The sequence below is a fragment of the Caretta caretta genome, chromosome 10 (assembly GCF_965140235.1).
Source record: "Caretta caretta isolate rCarCar2 chromosome 10, rCarCar1.hap1, whole genome shotgun sequence".
NCBI lineage: Eukaryota > Metazoa > Chordata > Testudines > Cheloniidae > Caretta > Caretta caretta.
In genome coordinates this window covers 7318490-7343617 of record NC_134215.1, presented here as the reverse complement: position 1 = coordinate 7343617, position 25128 = coordinate 7318490, and the positions used below count along the sequence as shown (strand labels likewise).

At 44.6% G+C, this 25128-nt stretch overlaps 1 protein-coding gene across 3 annotated transcripts; it reads left to right on the top strand.

The window, feature by feature from the left end:
• The first annotated feature begins 886 nt into the window (after positions 1–886).
• On the top strand, positions 887–24914 carry ALKBH5 (alkB homolog 5, RNA demethylase). 3 transcript variants are annotated; one of them, XM_048865868.2, is made up of 5 exons: positions 887–1283; positions 1883–2721; positions 9984–10064; positions 17084–17239; positions 19439–24914. In XM_048865868.2, the coding sequence occupies exons 2-5, from the start codon at positions 1982–1984 to the stop codon at positions 19620–19622; spliced, it is 1161 nt and encodes a 386-aa protein (XP_048721825.1). In that variant the 5' UTR covers positions 887–1283; positions 1883–1981; the 3' UTR covers positions 19623–24914. The 3 variants fall into 3 exon arrangements, with proteins under 3 accessions (XP_048721825.1, XP_048721823.1, XP_048721824.1); XM_048865866.2 differs by lacking the exon at positions 887–1283 and adding an exon at positions 1375–1527 and having other exon boundaries at positions 1880–2721; XM_048865867.2 differs by lacking the exon at positions 887–1283 and adding an exon at positions 1381–1527.
• The last annotated feature ends 214 nt before the right edge of the window (positions 24915–25128 follow it).

Genomic DNA, 25128 nt, shown 5'->3' with positions numbered 1-25128 from the left:
CAGAGACTCCCCTGACCGAGGCCAGTATTGTAAAGGTCATTACCTCGATCCCAAGTCCATGCTCTCTCTCCAAGGCAAGGGTGGGGGGGCGCTACCCATACCTCAGTGGTGGGCACCAATCCCCTCGAGTGCACGCCTATTCCTTGTGCCCTGGGGGTGGTGGCGTGGGTGCCTATCCCCGGGGCGGGGGCGGGGGGCATGGCCTGCCCCATCATTTCCCCCCTTGCTCCTGGCAGAGTTGCCAGTGCCATGTGGCAGCCGTACAGTGCGCAGCACATGCTCCAGGGCTCGGGTGTCCTGCCTGATTCTTTTTGCCCATCCCCACCAGACGGCTCCCGTCTACCCGCCATCGCCCACCCTGCTGCTCTCCGGGAAAGAGCTCGTTTCTAGGCCCCTCTCTCAACTCCAACCTAATCAGGCACCTCTTCAGTCACCCCAAAAACTCCTCTCAGGGGGTCCTCCGCTACCGCGCACAGCTCTACGCAACTTGCTACACAAGAAGGACCCCATCTCACGACTACCAATCAACGAGATTTTCCCTTTTGGGCCCGCCTCAACAGAGCAGCTCGCCCAATCAGCATCGAGCCGGGGGAAAAGGTAGGATAGGTGGTACTGTAACGGGGGGAGGGGGATATTGAGGTATCGGTGATGCCCTCACAGAACGATATCCCCCCCCCCGCAGTCACTCACTCAGCCCAGCTCGGCCCCACCCGCCTTCCAGGCCACCCCGACCAAACAGCCCCGGTGGCCTTGCCAAGCGGCGGCGGCCCTAAAGTGCGCCGGCCGCAAAGACGCGGCCGGGCCTAGCGCGCATGCGCCGGTGGGGGAGGCCGTCGACGAGGGCGCCGTCGGCCGGCTCCGGGACCGCGCCTGCGCACTGCGCGGACTGCGCTCGAGGCTGCCCCTGAGTTATTTATAAATGTCGGGCTGGGGCCCGGTGACGTAGCGAGGAGTCCGAGCGGCGTCTGCGAGCGCGTCGGAGCCCCCGCCCTCCCCCCGCTCCGGCTGCTGCGATGGGGAGCGAGGCGGCGGCCCGGGGGCTGCCGGGAGCCGGGGCGGCGGCAGCGGCGGCGGCTGGGCATGTGCCAGGCGCCGCCACCGCCTGAGGAAGAGCCCCATGGGCGGCGGGCTCCCGGCGCAGAGCGTGGGGCCCAGCAGCTGACAGCCCGTGGGCGGCCCGGAGGCCTCGCCGCGCCCGGCCCGGCGGCGGCTTCACCGTGCCTGGAGGGAGGCTGGCCGCGTGGCCCCGCGGAGCCGAGACCCGCTCCCGCGCTGGCCCGCCCGTGAGTTTGGCAGCCGGCGGCTGGGGGGACCGCGCGCTCCCGCCCCGGGGAGACACGGGGCCCCGAGCTGCCTAGCCCCCCCCCCCCCCCCCCCCCGCCAGCCTGCAAGTGGCGGGGGGAGCTAGCGCCCCCCCCCCAAGCCCTAGGAAAGAAGAGGGGAGGCTTGGCCCTGTGTTGCCTGCCCGGCTCCTCCTCCCCTTTCCCTACGCAGTAGCCAGAGAAGAGCCTGCTCGCACAGACGGAGGTGAGCTTCCTTATTCTCCTCCCCCCCCCACACACACACACTCACACACACGCGTGTCAGGAAGGAGAGAGGGGGCACCCTCCGTGGAAGTTTAGAGCAGAACAAGATACGTCTCTTGTTTTGCTACCCAAAAGAGGAAAAAAAAAGAGGGGGGGGACTTCCCGTTTTGGAGCGGAGCACGTCCCTCTCCCCTCCAAGGGGTCAGGGCCCTTATGGAAGAGTGGAGCTGAGCTACCTGTATCAAAGGTTCCTACCCCCACCAAAGGAGAGAGAGTTGGGTGGGTGCCCTGTGTGTGGAAGTTTGAATATAGAATCCACTCCGTGTACCTCCTTCCTTTTGGAACTATCCCAGCAGGACGGTGGAGGCCATGAATAGCAGCAGCACTTCCCACTCTCTAACCCCAAGAGTCGTGCACAGAGGAGCTCAATAGAGGAGGTGGGTTGCAAGCACACCATGGCGGGAAGTGGCTACACAGACCTGCGAGAGAAGCTGAAGTCCATGATGCCTTATCGGGACAACTATAAAGGCAACAGCCTGCGGGATCCTACAGAGTCCCCCTATGGGGGGGCTGCTGCTGCGGAGCGAAAACGCAAGTACCATGAGGACTCTGACTCTGAGCCCAGTGACTACGAGGAGGAGCAGCAGCAACAGAAGGAGGAGGAGGAGGCCCGGAAAGTCAAAAGTGGTATCCGGCAGCTTCGTCTCTTCAGCCCAGACGAGTGTGCCAAGATTGAAGCCCGGATTGAGGATGTGGTATCTAGAGCTGAGAAAGGCCTCTACAAAGAGCATACGGTGGACAGGGCCCCTCTTCGGAACAAGTATTTCTTTGGGGAGGGCTACACGTATGGGTCCCAGCTGCAGAGACGAGGCCCTGGTCAGGAAAGGCTGTACCCTCAGGGGGAGGTGGATGCCATTCCTGAGTGGGTGCATGACCTGGTGATCCGGAAGCTAGTGGAGCACAGGGTGATCCCTGAGGGCTTTGTGAACAGTGCGGTGATCAACGACTACCAGCCTGGTGGCTGCATTGTCTCCCATGTGGACCCTATCCACATCTTTGAGAGACCCATCGTCTCTGTGTCTTTCTTCAGCGACTCTGCACTCTGCTTTGGGTGTAAGTTCCAGTTCAAGCCCATCAGAGTCTCCGAACCTGTCTTGTTCCTGCCAGTGAGGAGAGGGAGTGTCACTGTGCTAAGGTAACTAAGTGGAGGGCCTCTGAGTTTCAGCGACTAAACTGAGACTCCTGAGTAGTTTGTTTGTGTAACTTGTTATCAATACCAAACATCAGCAAAAACTCATGCCTGAGTTGTTTATATAGCATCCTAGATACAGGGCTTTCCACTGTCTGAGTAGGAGGATTAAGGAAGGAAACTTGGGACTGAGGCATTATGGTCAGTGGGGGTCTGGCTGGAGCAGTGATTCAGCTCTGGGCAGCAGGCAGTGACACAGCTGGGCTTGGGAGGAAGACAAGCCCATATGCAGGGGCCTCAGTGAGAATATCTGTTCATGAAACATTGGCGGATTGAAGCTCGCTCCTGTCTACGGTTAGAATACACAGTAAGACATAAAATGGAGCCCCTGTCCAATAGCGTGTTGGTGGTAGAGCAGCTGATTTAGAAGCTAGGACTCCTGGGTTCTGTTCTGTTAACTTGTTCACTGATTTCCTGTGTGTCTGTAAACAGAGGTGAGGTGACTGGCCTCATTTTTCTCTATCTGTATACTATCTGTATAGTGGGGATATTAAATCTTAGCTGCCTTTTTGTAGAATGCTCTGAGATCTCCTGTGAAACATAGTTTGCAAGTGCAAGCCATGTAGCACTTCATAACTTCCAAGCACTGTATAAACTGCATGCACAGCAGCCCTGTATGGTAGGTGCAGTAAGGTCCTGTCCCCTCGCCCCCCACCTTTTACAGGTAGGGAAACAGCCATAGAAGTCAAATGACCTGCCCAAGGTCAAGCAGCAAGTCACTGGTAAAGCCAGGATTGGGTCTTGGAAGTGCCTACCTTCTAATCTCTTTCTCTGTCCCCGGGTCACGCTGCCTCTCTAACAACATACTGAATGTTGAGACTGGCACAGGTAGCGGCCAGTTAAGTTGCATGTGGGGATTGGGGCACGTGGCTTTGTGGAGCAGGTGGGCTTTTAGGTGACACTGGAGCGAGGAAGTCAGATGCTGGGGCTGCATAATTTTATGATCAACTTCTATAGTCCTGAAGCTAAGGGCAGTTCTGCAGAATTCATTTTGACAGTCAAATACCCCTAACTTTTTCAACATTGCCAAAGGGAAGTATTTTAGCTATTCTGTTGTCTGAGTTGGTAAATGTGCATGCTAGCCGCAAAGCAGTCTGTGGGTAACAGTCTCATGCTTTGGCTTGTAAAATTATTGCTGTAGGGGGTCAGGAAGGAATTTACCCCCTCACGTACATACAACATTGTACAATTGACCAGGTGCATTAAAAACAGATATAGCGAGCACTTGCATTGCTTTTTATCTCTAAACTGCTGCACAAACATTAAGTAATTCTCCCAGTACCCCTTGTGATAGCTGACTTTCAGATCGGAGGGGATAGAAAATTGACATGTAAGTGGGCACAGCTCTCCGAGAGCTAACAAAATTCTACCTTCTTATTCCAGTGGGTGAATATTGGCCTGAGGTAAGGTACTAGAGACTGACAGGCAGGATAAGCAGCCTTGATGGACCAGACGTTTGATCTGGAATGGTAAATCTTGCATTGCTGCAAAGCATTCTAACTGGACAGGTGTAAAAGGAAAGAATATGGGCCTGTTCCTGCTCCCAATTAAGTTAAACTTTCATTGCCTCATATTGGAGGACGTCAGCTCTGTACTGACAAATAACTTCAGTGGGTGAGACAAGCATAGAGCTGAAACAAAAGATTTCTGAATAGTGCTTTAAGGATTTTTTTTTTTGTTAATGAACCCCTTGCTGGAATTCATTTGCTTAATCCAAGATAAGAGATTAGTTTCCAGTAAAAATATATTTTAAAATAGGGATTATTTCTATTTAAATGCAGCAGTTAATAAATACTTAGCACTTACAGGACATTCTGCCAGAGGGATTGGTTTGTGATCCAGGCTGGATCAAAGTTGTAATGACTTATTAAAGTTGCCAGGTTAGAGAGAGAATGAACATGACTTGCAAGTCTTCTAGATCCTACTGAAGGTGATGCCTAAGATCCAACCCTCTCAGGCATATTGAAGAGTCAGTTCTCCAAAGTGGAAGGGAGGAAAAATCCAAGTAAATAGTTCCTGAAGGCAGTTTCTCTGAAAACAGAGAAACTGTGTGGATAGAAGTAACATGCTTGTAAAAATGTCTGTGTGACTCAAGCATTGCTGTGTCAGTGGCTGTTCTCAGCAGGACTGTGTTCCTGGGAAGCCAGTGTAACAGCATTTCTTTGGCTGCATGTATTAGATCTATGTGAGAACCGTCAAAGAGTCTAGGGGAAAAAGCTTCATCTCTCCCTCTCATTTTAACTCACTTTTCTACCTCTCCTTGTCCCTCCCCATGTCACCTGTACTGTGTTGTTCCTACTAATATCAACAGTCAATTTGACTGTCTTCCTGGCTTTCAGAGCTCTCTGTTAAGTTGTTTCATTGTCTGACCTTGTAGCCACCTATTCCCCCTTCTGCTCATTCTGCTCCGTTGGCTAAGTATTCTATCACTCTCTACAGTAGAGTTTTTGGAGGCTTTTATTTTTTTTTGTGGGGCAGGGGAAGGGGTCCATCTTGCTTTGTCATATCCCTCCCTCCCTGCGAGGTATAATGGTACTTCCTCTCTCGTTTAAAGTTGACCTTTTTAAACCTCTCTTTCTCTCCAACTTTCAACCGATAGCTGAATTTCTTTTCCCACTAGGAAGACTAAATCAAGCTTGGTGTAAATACTATGTACCTTTAATTTCAGTGCCTCTCTTTATAGGCTAGAGTAGTGCAGGTGATGCTGTTGACTACTGACTCAGCAATATTAGAGTCTCCTTTTTAAAGGAATCAGATGAGTACCAGCAGGATAGAACTAGTGTGCATGAGGCAGTGGGAATACAACTGTTTCCCAGTCTTTCTGAGGAGAATTTGTCTTGATGGGGGGGAGAATACTTAAACTGCAAAAAAAAAAAAAATTGGGAGCTACATTATATCTAACAATATATCTTGATAGCTACTGCTATATTAGCATGAATATTAGACTATTCGTAAATGTGCTGATCTTTGCAGGGTACAAAATTCAGCAAAAGGCAGATCTTTCTCCTTATTGCTAACAATGATACATCTTTCATCTTGGGTCTTGAGAACAGATTATTAGGTTGCTATTAACTAGAGGAATAGTGAGAGATCGTTAACAAGAGATGTGTGAGGCGGGGTGGACACTCGTGAGCTTCATGAGCAATGCCCACATGAGAAGTCCAGCAGCTGGAGTTAGGTGTTATCTCTGAACTTTGCTGGGGTAGCGGAACTACATCTCTTGTATCAATCTTAGGGTAATGATGACCCCCACCCAGTCCCCATCTGGATGCTGGAAAGGAGAGGGGGGCTTGCTTTCTACTCTTGATCCCTGGCGCCTCCTGGCTGCTATGAGGGGAAGATCTCTAACGCTCTTGCCTTCCCCATGTCATTCTTTGGGCTCTCCTCTTCCCTATATGCTCCACTTCTTGCTGACCAGTTCTGAAACTGACAAGATGTTAGTTTCACACTCCTGCTGCTGGGCAAGGCTCTAAATAGCATAGGCACTAGAGCTGGCTGCAGACTCTGGATGAGCCTGCTTTCCTTGTAGTTGCAAGAAATCCTTAGTTGTTCAGGCTAGAAATTTATTTTTAAAAGAGAGCTTAAACTTCAGAAATTGGTGTAGATCCCCTTATCAGAGGAAACGTCATGTCAATGGCGAGTAGGCATGTGGATTTTTCAAGCTCTGCTTCAACCAGTAGAGTCCAATCAGCTGAGTCAGTGAGGGAGGGCTCTTTCAAAACCACTGATCACTGAAAATAGGCTGAAGCCTTAAACCCAATTACCACTGATTTGAAATATCTAGATATGGTGATGGGGTAACATGCAAAGCACTTCTGAGATTGTCCAAATATGCTGGCATCTTCAAATGCACCCTGTCTAGTACGCTGGTGGTTTGCACTGGCAGTATCAGGTACACCGCCTCTGTCTTTCTTCCCAGCAGGGGGTTGAGGTTGGAGCAGTGTGTAGGGAATATGCTCAGCTTCGGCAGAGATGAGTACCTCATTGCTCAGCAGCAACTCCTTTGATAAGGAAGGGCGGTGTCTGAGTGCAACTCCATTAGGAGCATTTCCCTGTTGGGGTGAGTGGCTCTGATATGCCCTCTAGACAAGGAATGAGACTGGGTTGCCAGCCATGGGCAATTCACTTAACCAGGCAGTGCCTCAGTTTCCCTGCCTAAAAAATTAGGATGAAACTTCTTATACTAGATGGTGTAGCTGAGAATCTCAAAATCACTTCAGACAATAAATTAAGCCTCTCTTCACCCCTATGAGGTAGGTATTAACCTCGTTTTACAGATGTGTAAACAGAGGTTAAGGGATTTGACCAAAGTCCCAGAGGAAGCCTTCAGAAGAACCAGGAGTAGAATTCAGATGCTCTCACAAAGATATGATGAGGAATGAATGTTTGCTTTACAGCTTCAGTAGTAATGGTGTTGGGAGGCTCAGGGATGTAGCTGACTGACCTTGGCAAAACAGAAAGTGACGTTGTTTTGTCAGGTCTCGCCCTGATGATCATATTCAGAATGGAGTGACAGAGTATTCTCTTTTGCCATTTCAAATATAACTTTTATTTCAGTCTGCATAGAGCTTGGGCTGACCAGCTTTGGGTACTTATTGCTGCAGTCTTCTTGGCACATGCCTCTTGAAGCAGGGAGACAGAATATCTAGGTTTATAATCTTTGCGCCAATACTTGGTGCCTGTCTGTGGCCATGAGCACTGTTCCCTCTAAGGTGTGCGCGTGTGCACAGATCCTAAACGCTGTGCACACGGCAAAACACCATGCGCACAAAAACTTGCACAGAAGCACTACAGTTTGCACAGAAGAAATTTTTTGCGCACACGGCCCATCAAAAATTAGAGGGAACATTGGCCATGAGTCCTGTTAGTTTCAAGTTGGCATTAAACTCCTCTGTGAAATAGGTTCCTGCCCAGCAAATAATCAGAACATGCAGCCTGTTTGACATCTTATGGAGTGTTCCCATTTAGAAATTGGCTTCTTCTCTTAAGTTAAAGGCATTATTCGGGTTCTATTAAGATGAACACTAATGTGGGTGATCTGAGCTTAATTGATTCACTGGAGCTTGAAGCAAAGATATTGAAACATAATAGAGCCCTGTAATAAGCCCACTTGCATAACACTTCTTAATTCTTTGTGATACACCTGAATAAAACACACTGATCTTCTCTCCAGAATTTCTCAGTCCTAGAAACAATAGAAGCTGTATCTTGGAAGGAGTGAAAGGTAGCATTCTCTTTTGGGGAGGTTGGGGGAGAATTACAGTCTCATCTACTGGGTAACTCCATGCATGTAGAAGGGGCTGTCCTGTGCCATCTAGTCTTCTCTGGATAGACCTGCTTGAGTAACCTACAGCCCACTGAGACAGGCCATGAAATTTTAGAATGCTTACTGGTGAGTACTGGACTTTGCAATGAGGAAGGCATAGTGTTAGAGCTTTGCTTTGGGGAGGGTATGCAATGTCATCCCACCCAGTCTCTAAGCACTTGGGAAATGAGAGCACAGATTTCTAAAAAGAAAACGAAAATAGAAGCCTCTTATACAATCACTCAATTATGGAATGATGTGGATGCACTGCAGAATGTTACATTTTAGCTCCTCCCTGTTATCCAGCATGAAATCATTAACGCTAACCTTGCTGGCCAAGCTCAAACTTGCTGCATTTATACTATAAGTGCAAGCTGTCTGTATTAAGCTTTAAAGAGGAGATGGGGGAGAGGCCCATAGTATTAAAGAGGTGAGTTCACAAATGTGTGATTCTGCTCTTTTTTTTTAATCCTGGATACACTGATTCTGTAGTGTTTTCTCCTGAACCAGATCCAGTGCATGTAGTGCCCCACTCTGATCTCTACACTCTGTTCTCAAGACCCCTTAGAAATCCTTTGAATCCTTGAAAGCCGCTGCCATCTATTTTAGAACATTCTGAAAGGCTTTTATCTTGCCAGAAATGCCCTCTTAAGTCACATTCGGGCGTGGGGCACTCTGGGCTGGGAAGGGGATTCAGTCTGTGCCTCCAGAATGCTCTAGAAGAAACCAAGCGGGAGAAGCATTGGCATGGTGTGTTCCCTTCCCTCCCAGTCTGAGTTGGGTTTGTTTCTTACCTTCAGTTAACATCATAAGAATGGTTTTATTTCCAGAAATTCTTACAAGGTAATTTGTCTAAGCAGATGTTGCCTGCAATCATCCATATTAACATAAAGTGTGGCCCTGCTCAGGGAAACCTCAAATTACAAACCTTGCTGATTGCACTGAACTCAAAACTATACTTTTCAACAAAAAGGCAACCATAAGAACAGAATTCTAAAGAGAATGTTGATACCTGTACTATTTGATAGCGCCAACAATACATCTCAAATGCTTCTGAATACCCATAGTATGTACCTCTTAGGACAGTAGCTTGTTTTACAGAAATTAGTCTAAAGATACAAGTCTAGCTAAATCATCTTCATGCATGCTTCTCTGACTGGGCCTTGATAACTACAGCAGTAGAATCTCTCTGTGGTTACATAGGAGGGCAGTCTATGTTGCTTGCTTGGGGCAGCTGAGCAGGGAGTGGTTGTGGAATGCAGGGAAGTATCTGAACTTGTTGGGGAAATAGAAAGGTAGTCTTTCTAGCGCAAGGGCACTTGTTCTGACTCCTTGCCGCTCTGCTTTTCATCAGGCTAAAAATTCACCTGTGATCCCAAAGCCACAACACTTAAGGGAAACTCAAAAGGGAGAACAGGATCTTCCAGTAATCAGTAGCACTTGTCTACAGCTTGCCCGCGTTTATCTCCATTATAATTGAGATGGCTTTCTATGGAGGGAATTACATGGGAATATCCCTCTTGGTAATGTGGTGGTATTATGTTGCTCATTTAAATTCTCCTGATCATACTTCACTAAATGAGGTTGCTGACTTTACACGCTGCGGTCACACTTTGTCACTTAACACGAGCCATAGATTCATAAATAATTTTCTTTTGATGTGTACTTACACACTGTGGCAGAAAATGACCAGGACCAGCCTTCCTGAACTTTAATATTATCAGCCTTATGTAATTTTTGCTTTAGTTTGTTTTTAGAACCGTGTGAAGTTTAGGAACTGCACCATGAAAGTTAGAGTAGGTAGGCTACCCAGTGCTTGATTCTCTGAAACTGGGAATCATTTGCTTATCAGCCTGCTCATAGCTCTTGGTTTTTTGTTTTTTGTTTTGTTTTGTTTTTACAGTGGATATGCAGCTGACGAAATTACGCACTGCATTCGACCACAGGACATCAAGGAGAGGAGAGCTGTCATCATCCTTCGAAAGTAAGTGTTAAAGCATTTTGGGTGATAAAGGAAGAAAGAAAAAAGTTGATACCCTAGCACTCTATCATTTCAGAACATTTTTAAAGGGACAGTATCAGGTGGTAAATCATTTGTTATAAAACACTAGATTATTCAACATTTTAAATCTTAAATATCTGATTATTTACTACACTAGTTTTGAACAATGAAAATAGACTGCCTGGTTCTGACCTCTTCTTTGTTACTGTAAATTTTTCGGTTCATTTTCTGACTCCTTCAAAAGCGTATTTTTTGTAATGTTTGAAAACACTGTGGAGGGTACGTTCACATCCAAACCGCTGTCTTTCGTTGGCTGCTTCATTTTTAAAAAATAAAGCCAGCCTTGTAAAAACCTAAATTTTTGGCCTCAATTTAAGGCCTGTTTACATGATCTCTAAGTACTGAATGACCTGACATGGTCCCTTCAAGTAGATATTGTCCATATCAATTTCTGTAGGGGCATCTTTCATAGGCAGAGAAATTCTTTTCCTCTGGGAGGAGGATGACTCATTTCCAACAGGGAAATAAAAATGCTGATGTCTGAGACGCATGGATTACAGAACTAGGCCTATAAATGGATCTTTAGGGATTGGCAGTGTGAAGTAGTGCCCTGTACATTTTCTCATCACCCATGACACTATCTTCTAACAAATGTTATTCAATAGATGGCATTTATTCTGGCCAGTGTTTGTCCCTGTAGCTTTAAAGTTTCAGTAGCGGAGAAGTTAAATTAATTCTTTGCATGGAATGTGAGGGAGGTTCCCACACCTGAGCCATTATTTTTAAGTGACAGATCTGAGGAACTTTCCCCGATTGAGGTGTTGGTAGAGGAGTTATTGGAACAAATTGATAGATTAAACATTAATAAGTCACCAGAACCAGATGGTATTTACCCAAGAGATCTGAAGGAACTCAAATATGAAATTGCCGAACTAACAACTGTGGTATGTAACCTATCACTTGAATCTGCCTCTGTACCAGATGACTGAAGGGTAGCTAATGGTATGCTGATTTTAAAAAAAGCTCTAAGGTGATCCTGGCAGTTACAGGCTAGTAAGCCTAATTTCAGCCTTAGCTTCAACCAGTTTGCCTAAAGAACAAAGTTATCATACACAGATAAATGCAGTATGTTGGAGAAGAGTCAACATAGTTTTTGTAAAGGGAAATCATGCCTCACCAATCTATTAGAATTCTTTGAGGGTGTCAACAATCAAGTGGATAACGATGATATAGTGTATTTAGACTGTCAGAAAGCCTTTGACAAGGTCCTATGCCAAAGGCTCTTTCGCAAAGTAACTCCTCATGGGATAAGAGGGAAGGTTCTCTCATGGATCAGTAAGTGGTTAAAAGACTGGAAACAAAGGGTAGGAATAAATGGTCAGTTTTCAGAATTGAGAGAGGTAAACAGCAGGGTCCCCCACAGATCTGTACTGGGACTGGTGCTTTTCAGCGTACTCCTAAATGATCTGGAAAAAGTGGTAAACAGTGAGGCGCAAAGCTTGGCAGATGACACTAAATTACTCAAGATGGTTAAGTCAAAAGAGTTACAAATGAAGCTCACAAAACTGGGTGACTGGGCAACAAAAAGGCAGATGAAATTCAATGTTAGTAAGTGCAAACTAATGCACATTGGAAAAACATCCCAACTATACATACAAAATGATGGAGTCTAAATTAGCTATTACCACTCAAGAAAGAGATCTTGGAGTTATGATAGATAGTTCTCCAAAAACATCCACTCAATGTGCAGTGGCAATCAAAAGCTAACAGTTTTAGGAACCCTTAGGAAAGGGATAGATAAGACGGTAAATACGTAATGCCACTATATAAATCCATGGGGCACCCATGTCTTCAATACGATGTGCAGTTCTGGTTGCCCCGTCTCAGAAAAGATGTATTCAAATTGGAACAGGTGTGGAGAAGGGCAACAAAAATTATTAGGGGCGTGGAACAACTTCCATATGAGGAGCAATTAAAAAGACTGCGACAGGTCAGCTTAGAAGAGAGACGACTAAGGGGGGATATAATAGAGGTCTATAACATCGTGAAAGGTGGGAGAAAGTGAATAAGAAGGGGTAACAATACTTCCATATAACACAAGATCCAGGGGTCAACTGATTAAATTAATAGGCCACAGATTTAAAACAAACATAAGGAAGCACTTATTCACATAGTGCGCAGTCAACCTGTAGAACTCATTGTCAGGGGATGTTGTGAAGGCCAAAAGTATAACTGAGTTGAAAAAAGAATTAGATGAGTTCATGGAGGATGGATCCATCAATGGCTATTAGCCAAGATGGTCAGGGCTGCAACCCCATGCTCTGCTGTCCCTAAACTTTTAACTGCCAGAAGCTGGGATTGGACAACAGGGGATTGATCACTCAGTAATTGTTCTGCTCTTTCCCTCTTAGGCATCTGGCACTGGCCACTGTCAGAAGACAGGTTCCTGAGCTAGATGGATCATTGTGTCTCACCCTCTGTCGCTGTTCTTCTGTTCTTAATTACCCCCTTCCCCCGAGTATCTGTTGTTTTGTTGGGTCCTGGTAGCAGAAACAACACTTTTGAGTAATTTGAAAATACATTGAGGAGTCTTGTGGCACCTTTAAAGACTAAAAAATTTATTAGCATATAAGCTTTTGTGGGCTAAGTGGGTCATAGCCCACAAAAGCTTACGCGCTAATAAATTTTTTAATTAGCGCGTAAGCTTTCGTGGGCTATGACCCACTTAGCCCACAAAAGCTTATACGCTAATAAATTTTTTAGTTTTTAAGGTGCCACAAGACTCCTCATTGTATTAGTCTGTTTCAGCAAAAACAGCTACCCTCTGAAACTTGAAAATACATGGCAGCCGCTGCTTTTAAAACTCGTTGTGGGGTCATTCCTTCCAGGGGGTGTCCAACTAGTAATTCCACTGTCAACAAATCCCCTTACGAGAAACGTGCAAACCAACGGAGCCCTTCTGGCTTAAAGTACTGGAAACCGAGAAGGAAGTAGACACAAAGGCAGACTGCTGGAATTGCAGCCCAGGCAGGAGTGAGGCTAGTTCTCAGAAATCTGGCTCCAGATTCTCTGAGCTTTCAAGCAGTTTAGCTGGTTTCAAGGAAACCTAGCCTCATGGAAGATGTGGCACAGTGCCAGTTAGATCAACTCAGGGGCAAAGTGAAGACTCGGACATCTGGTTAGAGAGAAGCCATGAAATGAGACCAGGAAAGGCAGCAGCCCTGAGACATTAGTGAGGCAGAATCACACCTCTGCCCTGTATCTCCACAAGCTGAAGTAGGAGCAGCTGACAAAACAAGATCACAGTGGTCCCTTCTGGTCCTGGAATCTATGAAGTAAAGAGAGAGAAGCTATTGTGTGTTTAATTATAATGTATTGTACATAAACATGACAAAGCGATCCTAATAGGAATCAGAAGGCTGCTGCAGTTGAAACCAGCCAGGGTGAGAGTATCTGCTGCCAGAGAGAAGCAAAGCCAATGTGGACTAGTGCCGCTAGGGGTGCTCTCACAAATTTCTGTAGCTGTTGAAATATTTGAAGGGGCACGGGGGTACTGTGGGGCAGGATTGAGGTGCATTGGCAGGGTTATGGGAGAAATGGGCCTTCCAGACTTCAGAACATAAGTGGCCATACTGGATCAGGCCAGTGGTCCTCTAGCCCGATATCCTCTCTTCGAGAGTGGCTGGTGATTTGTCTGTGCTGGAGAAGAGCATTGGGTTAACTAAATAGATTTAAACTAGCTAAACTAGGAGAAACCTATAATGGAGACATGCTTGAAGTGTTTTTATCTCTTGCTTATGTTTTTGTTTAGTTCAATAACTAGATAGTGCAGCTTAAACAAAGGATGGTTTGGGGTTTTTTTGGGGGGGCGGGGGTTGGGGTTTTTTTTTACACTGCAGTTTAAATATATTTGAACTGGATATTAAACCAGTGCACTAGTCTATACTAGAAGAGGCCTAGGAGTGCAGGGATTTACATTTCTTGGCAGAACTGTGTTGGGAATGCTTGCATAACAATGCCTCTAGAGCTTGTTTTTTTGTCACTAAAATTGAATGCTCTTGTGTATCTGAGCATCCTACACTCTGCCTCACTCAAGGTTAGGGCAGGAGAGAGCACAATGAACTTCTATGCCTTTACTGAGTAAGATTCTGATAGCTACTTGACTGTCTGATGTGGTGAAGGATGCTGTTATACCCTTCCTTTTAGACAGAGTGGAATCCCCCTTTTCCCAGAGTCTTTATAGCACCTACCAGGCCTGATCCCTAAAATGCATATATACCACTTTGCAAAAGGGTACATTATGGACATTGCACACTACAGCTTATTTAGCTGTTGCATATCCATTGTAATGCTAAAACATCTGCTCCTTGTCGAACCTGGTCCGCATCCATACGCGGCAGGACTGCAGTGACCCTTTGTAAACACTTGCATTCCATAGTGCGGATTGCTATGGTGAAGTTTATCACATCCTGTATCACGTGACTGTTGCAGATTTAAATAGTGTTATGCAACCAGGAAAATAGCTACTTCCCCTTTAGGTAGTCTGTCGCTAGCATAATATTGATGTCATAAAGCACGTTCTTTCTGTAGGGTCTGCTTGGGTAGCCAGAGAATCTGATTCTCACCAAGATATGGCATGGGTGCTTAGCTTTAGACTTTGGTATAGTTAGGAACTAGTGTATCAAGCCATGCGGTGAAGGGCCCAACTGGCAAAACTTTTGGGCTTGAGTCTTTGTTCCTGAATACGTTCTCTGTATGAAGCTCTAGATGCTCTGTACTTATTTGGCAGGGAGTGTAGAACAAAAGTATGTGTATTGGAGAAATGCTCTGACATTTGATCAGTTTTGTGGAATATTTTGAGAGCAGCATGATTACCAAGTAGGTCATAAATGCTTCAGTGCAGTTAGAACATAATGATATTTGCAGTGTTCCCTGTGTACTTGAGTGCAAGGCTGCAACAGCACCAGAAAGGGCTGGAATTTATCTTCGGCTTAAGAGGTTGGAGGCCCTCGGGGGCTAAAACTCCTAAATTTAAAAAACTCGTACCTTTTTTTTATTTTTTTTAAGCACAGCTCTAACCAGGGAAATAAACAGTGTGTTAGTGCAACCTAATGAGACCTGCTCAAACGGGATTTGGAAGTAACTTTCAAATGACAGTTCAAGCTCTTTGTAATACTTCTTGCATATTGTACCCGTACGATACATTAGAAGGAACCTATGTTAAACAACATTAGTTTTGTATAATTTACTTGCCTGTGTGTCTCTGTCCTTTTTAGTGTCCTCTGCTGCCTAGCTACATTTTAAAAGACCTAAAAACTCAGAGGGCTCAAGCCAAGATTTTATGCTCTCTTGTAATCCAGTGAAAACTTTAAATATGATTGGAAATGCAAGTCTCAATTTCTGTGCAAAATGTTTTGGTTTTTTTAGTTCATTAACGTTAGGGGGTGGCTATATCGTCCCACACCCTCAGAAGCTTTATTCCCCCTGCAAAAATTGACTTTCATAAAATCATTTTTGTGTGAGCCATCATGAAGTGCTTGGGGGGTGAGGAAAACCGGAGGTTCTGTTGCCAAGCTTACGATGGCTGTCAGAACACTGATTATAGCATTCATTAATCAGAAGCAGACCACTTGTGTTGTGTTTGGCATATTTGTGAGTAGTGTTGGAATGGTAATAAACTGGTTCAGCATAGGACCTGCCATCGTTTCTGCATTCAGTGTTCTAACTAGGATTAGTTCAGAATTCTCACTTACTGATTTGGATCTGAATTCCAGTAGGATACTGGCAGGTAAACTGGACTCTTATTAGTCTGACAAAAACCTACTTCCTGTGTACAGTGCAGCTGGCAAATCTGCATACTCTGTATGGACATGCCTTATTCGTGTGTCAACACATTATACGTGCAGCAAAGAGTAAGCTGGTGAGGGTTGGTGGAGAGGACAGTTTGCTCTGCAGCTGCAAACAACTTGTAATTGGAGTTTGAAAGGATCTGAAGTTTTTTTTCCATACCCTGTCCAAATCAAGCTTGCAAAACTTAGGTTCAAGAATAACGTCAAAGCTCATTTTCCCCTTTCTTACAACCCAAGCCCATGACCTGATTTTTAGCAAACTTCCCTTATGGGAGATGCACATTGTAAAGTAATATTAAGAAGCAGCAGGAATCTGTAGCCGTCTTGCATCCTTTCAGTGCTAGGGCTTGGGTCCATGTTTGAAACTATGTATTGCTGAAGCCAAAAGCTTGTGTCTGTGCATAGCCGTGATGCAACTACATTAAGAATCTGTACTATTGAGTGTTCTGTAGGATAGCTTCTGCTAGCTCTGTTTCCTAGACACAAACACTGAGCCAGCTACAGTTGTGTCTGAGCAAACAGTGCTGTTGGACAGAATTGTTCTGTTTTAGCTCAACTGTGCTTGCCAGACCCTATTGCACATTGATGTAACTATTAGCGTGGTTCCCTTATAGTGTGGACTAGAGCTTGAATATTTTAGTTGAGATACCATGTTGCAGCTTGCTTGCTTGCTTGGACTCCCTTCCAGACCTTCACCTGATGACAATGGGATATTTTTGTTGAGTTAGTCAGAAAATCTCCAGCAAAACTCTGTTGATGTGTGCAGGTTTGCTCTCCTGGTCCCACCAAGAGAGCTAGATATGCAGGGAGAGTACAGTGGTGGTGCTCGGCACTGCAGTATGGGAATTTTGCTTTGTCACTTCTAGATACTTTATCCAGGGTTTTAAGTTGCTGAACAGTCGTCAACCCTCAGAATTAATAGTTGAGTTAATATAGGCCAATATATCCGACACTGTGTACTAGATCCCGTGCAAACTTTTTTGAATAGGGAAGTGGGAGTTTGAAGGGGAGGATTGCAGTTTTTGTCCTGCTTGTCACTTAACCTTGCTGGTGGGCCTGGATCAGGGAATCTACTTCAGTTTGACTAGATAGAATAGCTACTTTGATGTGTCAGCGCTCTTTGGAAACACCTTTGTCTTTTAACATTCACAGAACAAGACTAGATGCTCCTCGATTGGAAACAAAATCGCTGAGTAGCTCTGTGTTGCCACCAGGTTACACCTCTGACCGTCTATCAGGAAGCAACAGGGACCAGATCCTGAAACCAAAGCGGTCGCATCGCAAAGCAGACCCTGATGCTGCTCACAGGTAGGATGATAGCTTGTGAAAGTGGTGATCTGGCTCCAGTGCTTCTGGTCTCAGTGAACTGCAAAGTTTCGTGGCATGTTGCAAAACAGTGGTAAATGCCACCCATCCACCAATCAGCCTGGTAGTAATCACAGTTGCTAGAACAGCCCCTTTCATAGGCCTTGGTGTGATTCTTGCAAAGATAATGCAGCATCATTCCTATAATGCTATTGTGTAACAACTTAACCTCTGTCCTATTTAGTCTGGCTTTTTTTTTTCTTGTGCATTAAAGTTCTGCTTAAGTTTTCTCCCCTTTCCTGCGTCAGGGTTGCTTACTCCACACATGCTTTCTAGGCAATATAGGTCTGTTTAATCAAAATGGCTTTTTTTTTAAGAGCCAGACCTGTAAGCTTAAAGCTGACTTTGGATTTTAAGCTGTTTGTTTTATTTCTTGTCAAATGGTTGGCAGGATTGAGAAGCAATAGGTTCAGCTTCCTCTTGATAGTGCACTCATTCAGAACAATAAAGTTTCCCTGCAGCTAATTTTGACCTTTAATGCCAAGCTATTATGTACAATGAAATGAATTTTCAAAAGGATAAAATTTCACTGACAGGAAAGAGTGGGGGAGGGGGTATTTAATTCGTGATGTTTCTCATACCTGCTGTGGGCCCAATCCTGCATTCCTTGCATACCCAAACTCTTGGTGAACTCTTGCAGGATTTGGTTTCAAGAGGGATTTGGACACTGACTCCTTCCTGGAAGTGGTCCAGTTAGTCTAGCAGTGCCAGAAGCTGAGCCAGTCTTTTAGAGTGTGTTTATGGAATCCTGTCCATAATGAGTTTTCACCTGTGACAACAGTGATGCATTTGGCCTATAGAATGGTTTCTAGCCAGGAGTGATAACTCCTATAATAGAAGAAAAGGGAAAAAATGTTGGCACACTTCAATGGTGGTGCAGAATCAGATGCCCCATGTAAAGTCTAACCAGTATTCCTGGTACCCAGGGGTGTCTCTGAGCCTTAGCAAGGGTTAAGACTTCTTCTCAACATCATGTAAAACCAAAAGATTGGCCTGGTTTCATGGCTTGACTACAGCAAGGTCCAAGCCCATGCTGCAGACAGTCATTTGAGGGGAGTCTTATTTGTGTAACATCCCACTCAAGTCCCAGACTAACTGTATGAGCATAAGCCAAGAAGAGAAACACATCTACAAATGTAGCGTGACCTCTAATGGTACTGCAAACTAGTGTGGAGTAAATGTACAACATAAATGCAATTGATCATACAGAAAGAACAGTTTTATAGAACCGCAGGAGTTGCTATGTCAGTACAACATGGGTGGTCATGGGGAGGTTTTCTCCTTAACCTGAAGGTTACATTCTTACTCTGTCACTTCTGTCCATCACTGTTTGCATCTTCTAAAATCAAATGGGCCTTTCCCCTTACGTAGCCTAAAAGACTCTAGTATAGTACATGCATTATCCATGGATGTCAACATGATGCATTTGTTATGAGGACAATAGCTATTGCTGTACCGGATCAGATGATTGGACCATGTAGTCTAGTATTTTGCCATTGACTGTGGCCAGTACCAGATGCTTCGGGGGTGGGGAGGAAGGTGGGGAGAGAGAGAGCAAGAAACCTTGCCCCACAAAAACAACCCTCATGGAACAGTAAACTAGCTCCTAAAAGAGCAAGGGAATAGGGAGTCCTGCTCCTATTAAAAACCATGGCAAAAATCCCATTGACTTAAAAGGGATCATGCCCTTAATGCTGACATTCTTTACCTATGCTTATCACGAAGGGAATCTCCCATAAAAGGGGTAATGATTGGTACGATCAGCTACACCTAAGAAGGAATGGCAGAGTGGTTGCATAGTTTGGTAGTTTCTCTTGTAGTTTAACAGCTTCAGTGTGGGACAAGAGTAAATAAAGAGCCTTTTAATAACTTGTGATGTAGATTCAGAAAACGGGCATCACTACAGGCAAAATGCTCCCCTCGGCATTCACGTGGCTTTATAGTCTGCTGCTTTGCCTGTGTTGGACTCCACAGGAGTTCTGTACTTGTAGGAATAATGCAGCGTTGGAAGTCCGATCGCCCACGTGGTCCATTTGGTCAAAATATTCAAGAAACTGTAGCTTAAATAACACAGCTAGTCTGAGACATCTCTTAAATTCTCAACTGGCTGTCTGCTCCAAATGTTTCTCTTCTTTTCCTCAGGCCGCGGATTTTAGAAATGGATAAGGAGGAGAACAGGCGCTCGGTCCTCTTACCAAAACATAGGAGACGGAGCAACTTCAGCTCTGAGAACTATTGGCGAAGGTCTTACGAGTATACAGAGGATTATGACGAGGAGGAAGAGGATGGAAGTCCAGCCCGCAAAGTTAAAATGAGGCGACATTGAGGCATGAGCTTTCCAGAGTCTCAAAGCTGAAGAGATTGGCCTCCAGTCTATGAAAACTCCCTCTCCCTTCCCTCCCCTCTCCTCCCCACCCTGGCTATTTCTCATCTAGCTTCAGTTTTGTTGTTTCCTTTCAGGCTGAAGAGTAACTGGGAAGGATCTGGCTATTTGTTTTTATGAATGGAGTTATTCTGAGGCATAAATATTGGTGGAATGTGTAAGGTGCCACCAGCAGTTTCCAAAGGGGTGTGTCAGATTGGCATCCCCTCCCTCATGAAGTGGATATTGTTCATGCTGCACCAGGCTGCCTGGTCTGTGTTCTTGAAAACACCAAAAAGTTAACTGTTTTGTTACTGAAGATTTAAGAAATTAATTTTTCCTTTGCTTTGTTTAACTGAGTTTCTTTTTAAAATGTTCTAAATATCTTGTTTGACCCCAAGAGTTGAAACTCTTCGTAGCGGCCTCATACTCCATGCTACACCAAAGGGCTCCTAAATTTCCTACGTCTGCTATTACATAGTTTGGGTTTTTTTGTTTTTAAAGGTGTCCTGCAGCAACTGGAAGTTTTGAAGCTTTGCAGGCACCTCTTACTGCAATCGATTACAAAGTATTTAGGATATTTGTTGCACTTTAGTAACAGTTTTTAATGCCGTATGCTTCCCTCCACTTCTCCCTCAGCTAGTTTGGGCTTGCAAGCATCTTGTTTTCTGCACTGCTGACTAGAGGGCGTATCCTCTCTGCAAAGGCCATACATAAGCTCTTTCTCACATCAGTGGTGGTTTTGAGGGGCTCCTCGAGGAGAGAATAGGCTTGTTTGAAGGAGGGAGGAATGTTGGACTTGAAGTTGCTCCATCCACTTGACGCTTCTCGCGAACAGCATCATTACAATTGTTCAGAAGTATATTGTGTTTGGGTGTGTGTTTGGTTTTGTTTTGTTTTTTTAATCTCTGGATAAGTGTTTTAGCTGGCTTTATTGAGGCCTGTAAAGCTACGGGACTGAGATCCGTATTGGCCCCCTAGGCCTTTGAGTCTGAAAGTGTGTGTGTGTGTGTGTGTTATGGATACATGTTTTTTCCTTCTCAAAGCTAGAGAATAGCCAGAACAATGTGTAGGGCTAGCAGATCGCACTTGTGAGGGAATGTGACTTGGCAGCACCCTGGGAAGGGCTGTCTTTATGCTGGCTGGCATCTTGGTGGAAGTGGATCTCTCCCTTCTTGGTTCAGGAGGAAAAGGATCCAGACTATGTTATCTCTGGAGTACCCTATTGGAGGATGCTTCAGAGCATTGCAGCAGCTTGAAGAACCTCTCAGACTTCTCAGCCACAAAGATGTGCTGATGCATAGCAGAAGTGTGATATTGTCGCCCCAGTAGAACTAGAAGACTTGGGGATGTCTGGGGGGGTTGGCCTTTTGAGGCAGGAACCCTCTGCTTAGGTGTCAGATGCCTCCCATTTATCTTGCATAGCACTGTCTGTTCCTAGCCTCAACAAGTATCACAACTGGTCTGTGTCCCTCTTCTATTTACTGAGAGACACTAGGAATTCCGGTGCTGTGAGCCTCTTGACCAACTACTTAAAGTGCTGAGAATAAGATTCCTAGAGTCCAAGGAGTTAATAGGAGAATTTCAATATTCTAATATGTTTTTCTGATCATCTTTTCACATTCAGTCTGCATTATCCTGGCTTGAAGCCTCAATGAGTTGTCAAAGTTTGGGGTCTAATAACTTATTTAGTACCCTAATTTTAATAAATAAACATTAACATTCTCTCCTCCATTTGATTCCTTGAATCCAAATGTCAGCGATTGCAAATATTGGTCTTTATTTTTAAAAGTGTTTTTCTTTTTTACAGCTTTACCTTCCCTAAACTTTTTTTGGTAGTTTTCTTTGGTATCGTGTCTTGAACACTAGCTATGGTCTATGTACTTTACAATAAAAAGATCTAATATATTTTGAAACATGTTTGGTGCTGTCATGAGGAGTTTTCAGTCCAGAAACCAAGCATTGTTCCCTCGTGTCCTGTTTGTTGGAAATCTCGCATGTTTACTAACCATCTGACTTCAGGTGTGGTTCTCCTACCCCAAAATGTACAGGTGGTTCCTCTTGAATGCTGAGACTATTTAAAACTAGATCCACCATTGGTCACAATGCAAACAAAACTACTACAGCCTTCAGTAGAAGTTTTATCTGCATAAGGATTACTAGACCTAGGGTTGTCTTTTTGTGGCAGGTTGTTTTTTTTCCTGGTTAAGATCTTCAGTTGGCATCGCTCAAAGTTGAGAATAGTCTTTCGCCAGCCCTTTTTTAAAAAAAAAAAAAAGAGAAAGCTCCACCTCTGCCCAGAGTTCTAAAAGTTCATGCTTCTGGCTGTCTTTAAAACGTAAATTGCATTTGAAAATAAGCTGTTTAAATTAGACCTGCTATTGCTCTGTCTCCTTGCTTGTTGATGAGAATAGCAATCCAGTTCCAAGACCAGCTTAACAATCAGAAAGGAAAAACTCTTCCCTTTCAGTTTCTCATGCTGGATCTGCTGCAGTATTGTCTATCTGTTGCTGGCCTTGTGAATGTCACTGTTTTAAGATGGTGACTTCTAGCAGGAGGCTGAGGAATGGTTTTAATTAGAACACTCTTGGATTCACACTTTAAATGCTGCTAAAATGCCCTGTGTGCTTCTAGGGTGCTGTGCTGAGTACATCATTCTTTTAAATAGTAGCATTCTGATTCGCTTAAACGTAGCTCTGGCTGGATAAATAGCAGAAACCATAGTGATCTGTGCCTCTATTTCCTCTTTCCTGTGACAGTCCTCTTATGATATGCAGTGCCCTCCCCCCCCCAACACGCTACGTTAAGTCTACCTCTGCAGTAAGGATACTGTGTTCTGGCTCCTCAACTTAAAATGAAGTTGGTTGCAATTGTGCCTCTTTTGTGATGTGATATTAGTGGCTCCCAAATCAGCACTTGATAGAGCAAGGTTTGCTGTGTGACCCAGATGGGAATGAGGTACTGGATTTGTCTTAAAGGAGCTCAAGACCGACTAATGCATTATGTAATAGAGGTCTCTCCTCTAACATGGTACAAATGACACCTCATTCTGACTCTCTTATGCATTCTGTGTAGACAACAGGTACCTTTACTTCAGATTTATTTTTGTATTCTTCAGTGCAACTTTTTCCTGTTTTCCATCATTGCTGTTTGTTCAGTTCTACAGGTTTTGCTCAGTTGGTCAGGAAAGCCTTTTAGCGTTGGTCTCAAAGTCTGGTTGTGGGTTTGTTTGGTGTGGTGTTTTGTGTGTTTTTTTTTTTTTTTTAACTGACTGCAACATTGATGCATGGAGAGATTGGGGCACAACTAATTGGACTCAAGGCATCTTTCTCTTTAGGGCAGATGTCACCCTGTGTATTGACAGGCCATCCTCCCCAGTTGTACAGATATTTTATATAGACACACGTATGTATATCTGTAGATACATGTTTTTTAACTTTTTGCACTGATCATCACTCAAAGTGAAACCTTGAATTTAAAAAAATGGAGAATTTACATTTTCACACAGATTTAAATGTCTGCTGTATTTTATTTGATGGAACAATGGCTCAAGGTGTTAGTGACACCCACATGTACTCTGTAGCTGGCTTGCCGTGGCCTATGGGGCTGCTTGCAAGTCCCACATCAGACTTGCATTCACTCTCCTAACCTTGAAAATGTCCAGATGTGAGGCGAGTTCTGGCAACTCCAGTTTGGTTAATAGCTGCCCCGGTCCCACCTCTTTTCATCTCTGGGGTCGGGGGGGTGGAACTTGGGTCATTACCAGCTGCTCAGAAATGGAAGATAGAGCCAGGTGACTTCTAACAAGGCCTTATTCACAGACTTGACCAACTTGGCTTTAAAATCTTTCCTAGTCTGGTACAGTAATGTTGTCCAAATTCCTCTCTGTAAAGCTGCATGTAGTATGCAGAATTCATTAAACTATCATCTAAATCAAAGACACAGTAAAATTACCCCCCAAAACACCCCCAAACCTCGACCATGACAGCATTTTTCTTACCTAAGGAAAGTCGATGCTTTTTGTTTCTCTGCAAACAAAGGCTGGGGAGGAATTTTTATTTTTGCTACATGTGGCTATATGTAGCTGAAATGAATCTGTTCTAGTGGTGGAATCAAAACTCTGAGCCCATTGCATGGGCTTGGTGTGTCCATAGGAAGAGTGTGAAAAGGTTTGCTAGTAACAGAAGAGAAGTGTTAGCACAGGGATTTCTTTAGATTCCTCCTTAAGTTTGATGCTCTAGGCAGAACATTGCTTTGCTTCTTAAGCATCTGGCAACCTCAGCAGTTCCACTTAACAGCATCTAGGTAAATTACACAATGGTCGGAAGATGTGGGTTGGCACATCTGGCTTTTACCACCTGCTAAATTCTAATCCAGCTGTCGTAAATAAATTGAGTTGTGGCACACACGAGCTGTAATCCAAAGGCTTGGTTCATCTTGAAGGTTTGCCTATGAGTTGATATTTTGGCAACTGACATGCACGCTTCTGAGTTAATCGATCAGGGAGCTTCTACTGTAACATTCTCTCTCACGCACACGCAGGCGTAATCTTTTGTTTCTTCAAGTTCTCAAACTCTTTTCCAGGGTTCCTGTGCAGGGAAAGGGAAGAGCTCTATTTCTTGGTTTTTAATGTTAGTATGAGACTTTTTGATAGCAGTGCTCACTGGAGATGGGTCTACACCAAAACCCCCAGTTCCAAACAGCCCTGAAATTTGGGGGAAGTTCAGAGCAGGACCCGAACTCTGTGGCTTGGACCCACCTCTAGTGATATGTAGTTTTATATGCCAAATGCAGTTTCCCTTTTTGAGACCGAAAGGGAATGCTAATCTGATGCTCTGACAAGCACCACAGTACCCCTTCTCTCATTTCTCCCCCTTCCTCCCCCCACACTCACGCTCTTAACAGAGTTCTGGCTGACTTAAATTTTCTTTTTTTTTTAAAAAAGATTCTAACTTTTTGTTACAAATAAATAAAAAGTGGCAATATTTTTTTCTGTAATTTTTTCATAGGAAAGCGTTGTTTGTAACAAAGTTGTACAGTTCTGAAGTTTGAGATACAAAAGAAGTACTGTGTGGAACGCTGTAAATGGGGCAGAGATTATTTTATGTACAGTACCATGGGGGGAATCTTTTAATTCTGGTTGATTCTTAGGAAGAATTTAGTTCTTCACTGTCAGGGTTTGGAATTTCATGGATTTCGTTTTTTTTTTTCTTGTATAGAATGCTGCATTTAATTGAATAAAAGCAGAAAGCATCACTTGACTGTGTGGGATTTTTTGGCGGGGTACACTTCAGTTCTGATCCCAGCTAGGCTGCTGACTTGCTGTGTTGTCTACAATGAGTTGCTTAGGCTCGTACTGCTTCAGGGAGCCTAAGGGAATAAATGCTCTTCAGTTGAAGTCGCTGGTACTCAGCACTTCTGAATATTGGGCCCTTAATCTCTGGGTTTGTATACCCATATGTGGGGAGGA

Bases quoted from the DNA above. Each gene is read 5' to 3' on its own strand.
- ALKBH5 (XM_048865868.2), top strand. From the start codon at position 1,982: ATGGCGGGAAGTGGCTACACAGACCTGCGAGAGAAGCTGAAGTCCATG. The intron at 2,722-9,983 runs GTAACTAAGTGG...TTGTTTTTACAG, and splicing joins GGGAGTGTCACTGTGCTAAG to TGGATATGCAGCTGACGAAA. The intron at 17,240-19,438 runs GTAGGATGATAG...TCTTTTCCTCAG, and splicing joins GACCCTGATGCTGCTCACAG to GCCGCGGATTTTAGAAATGG.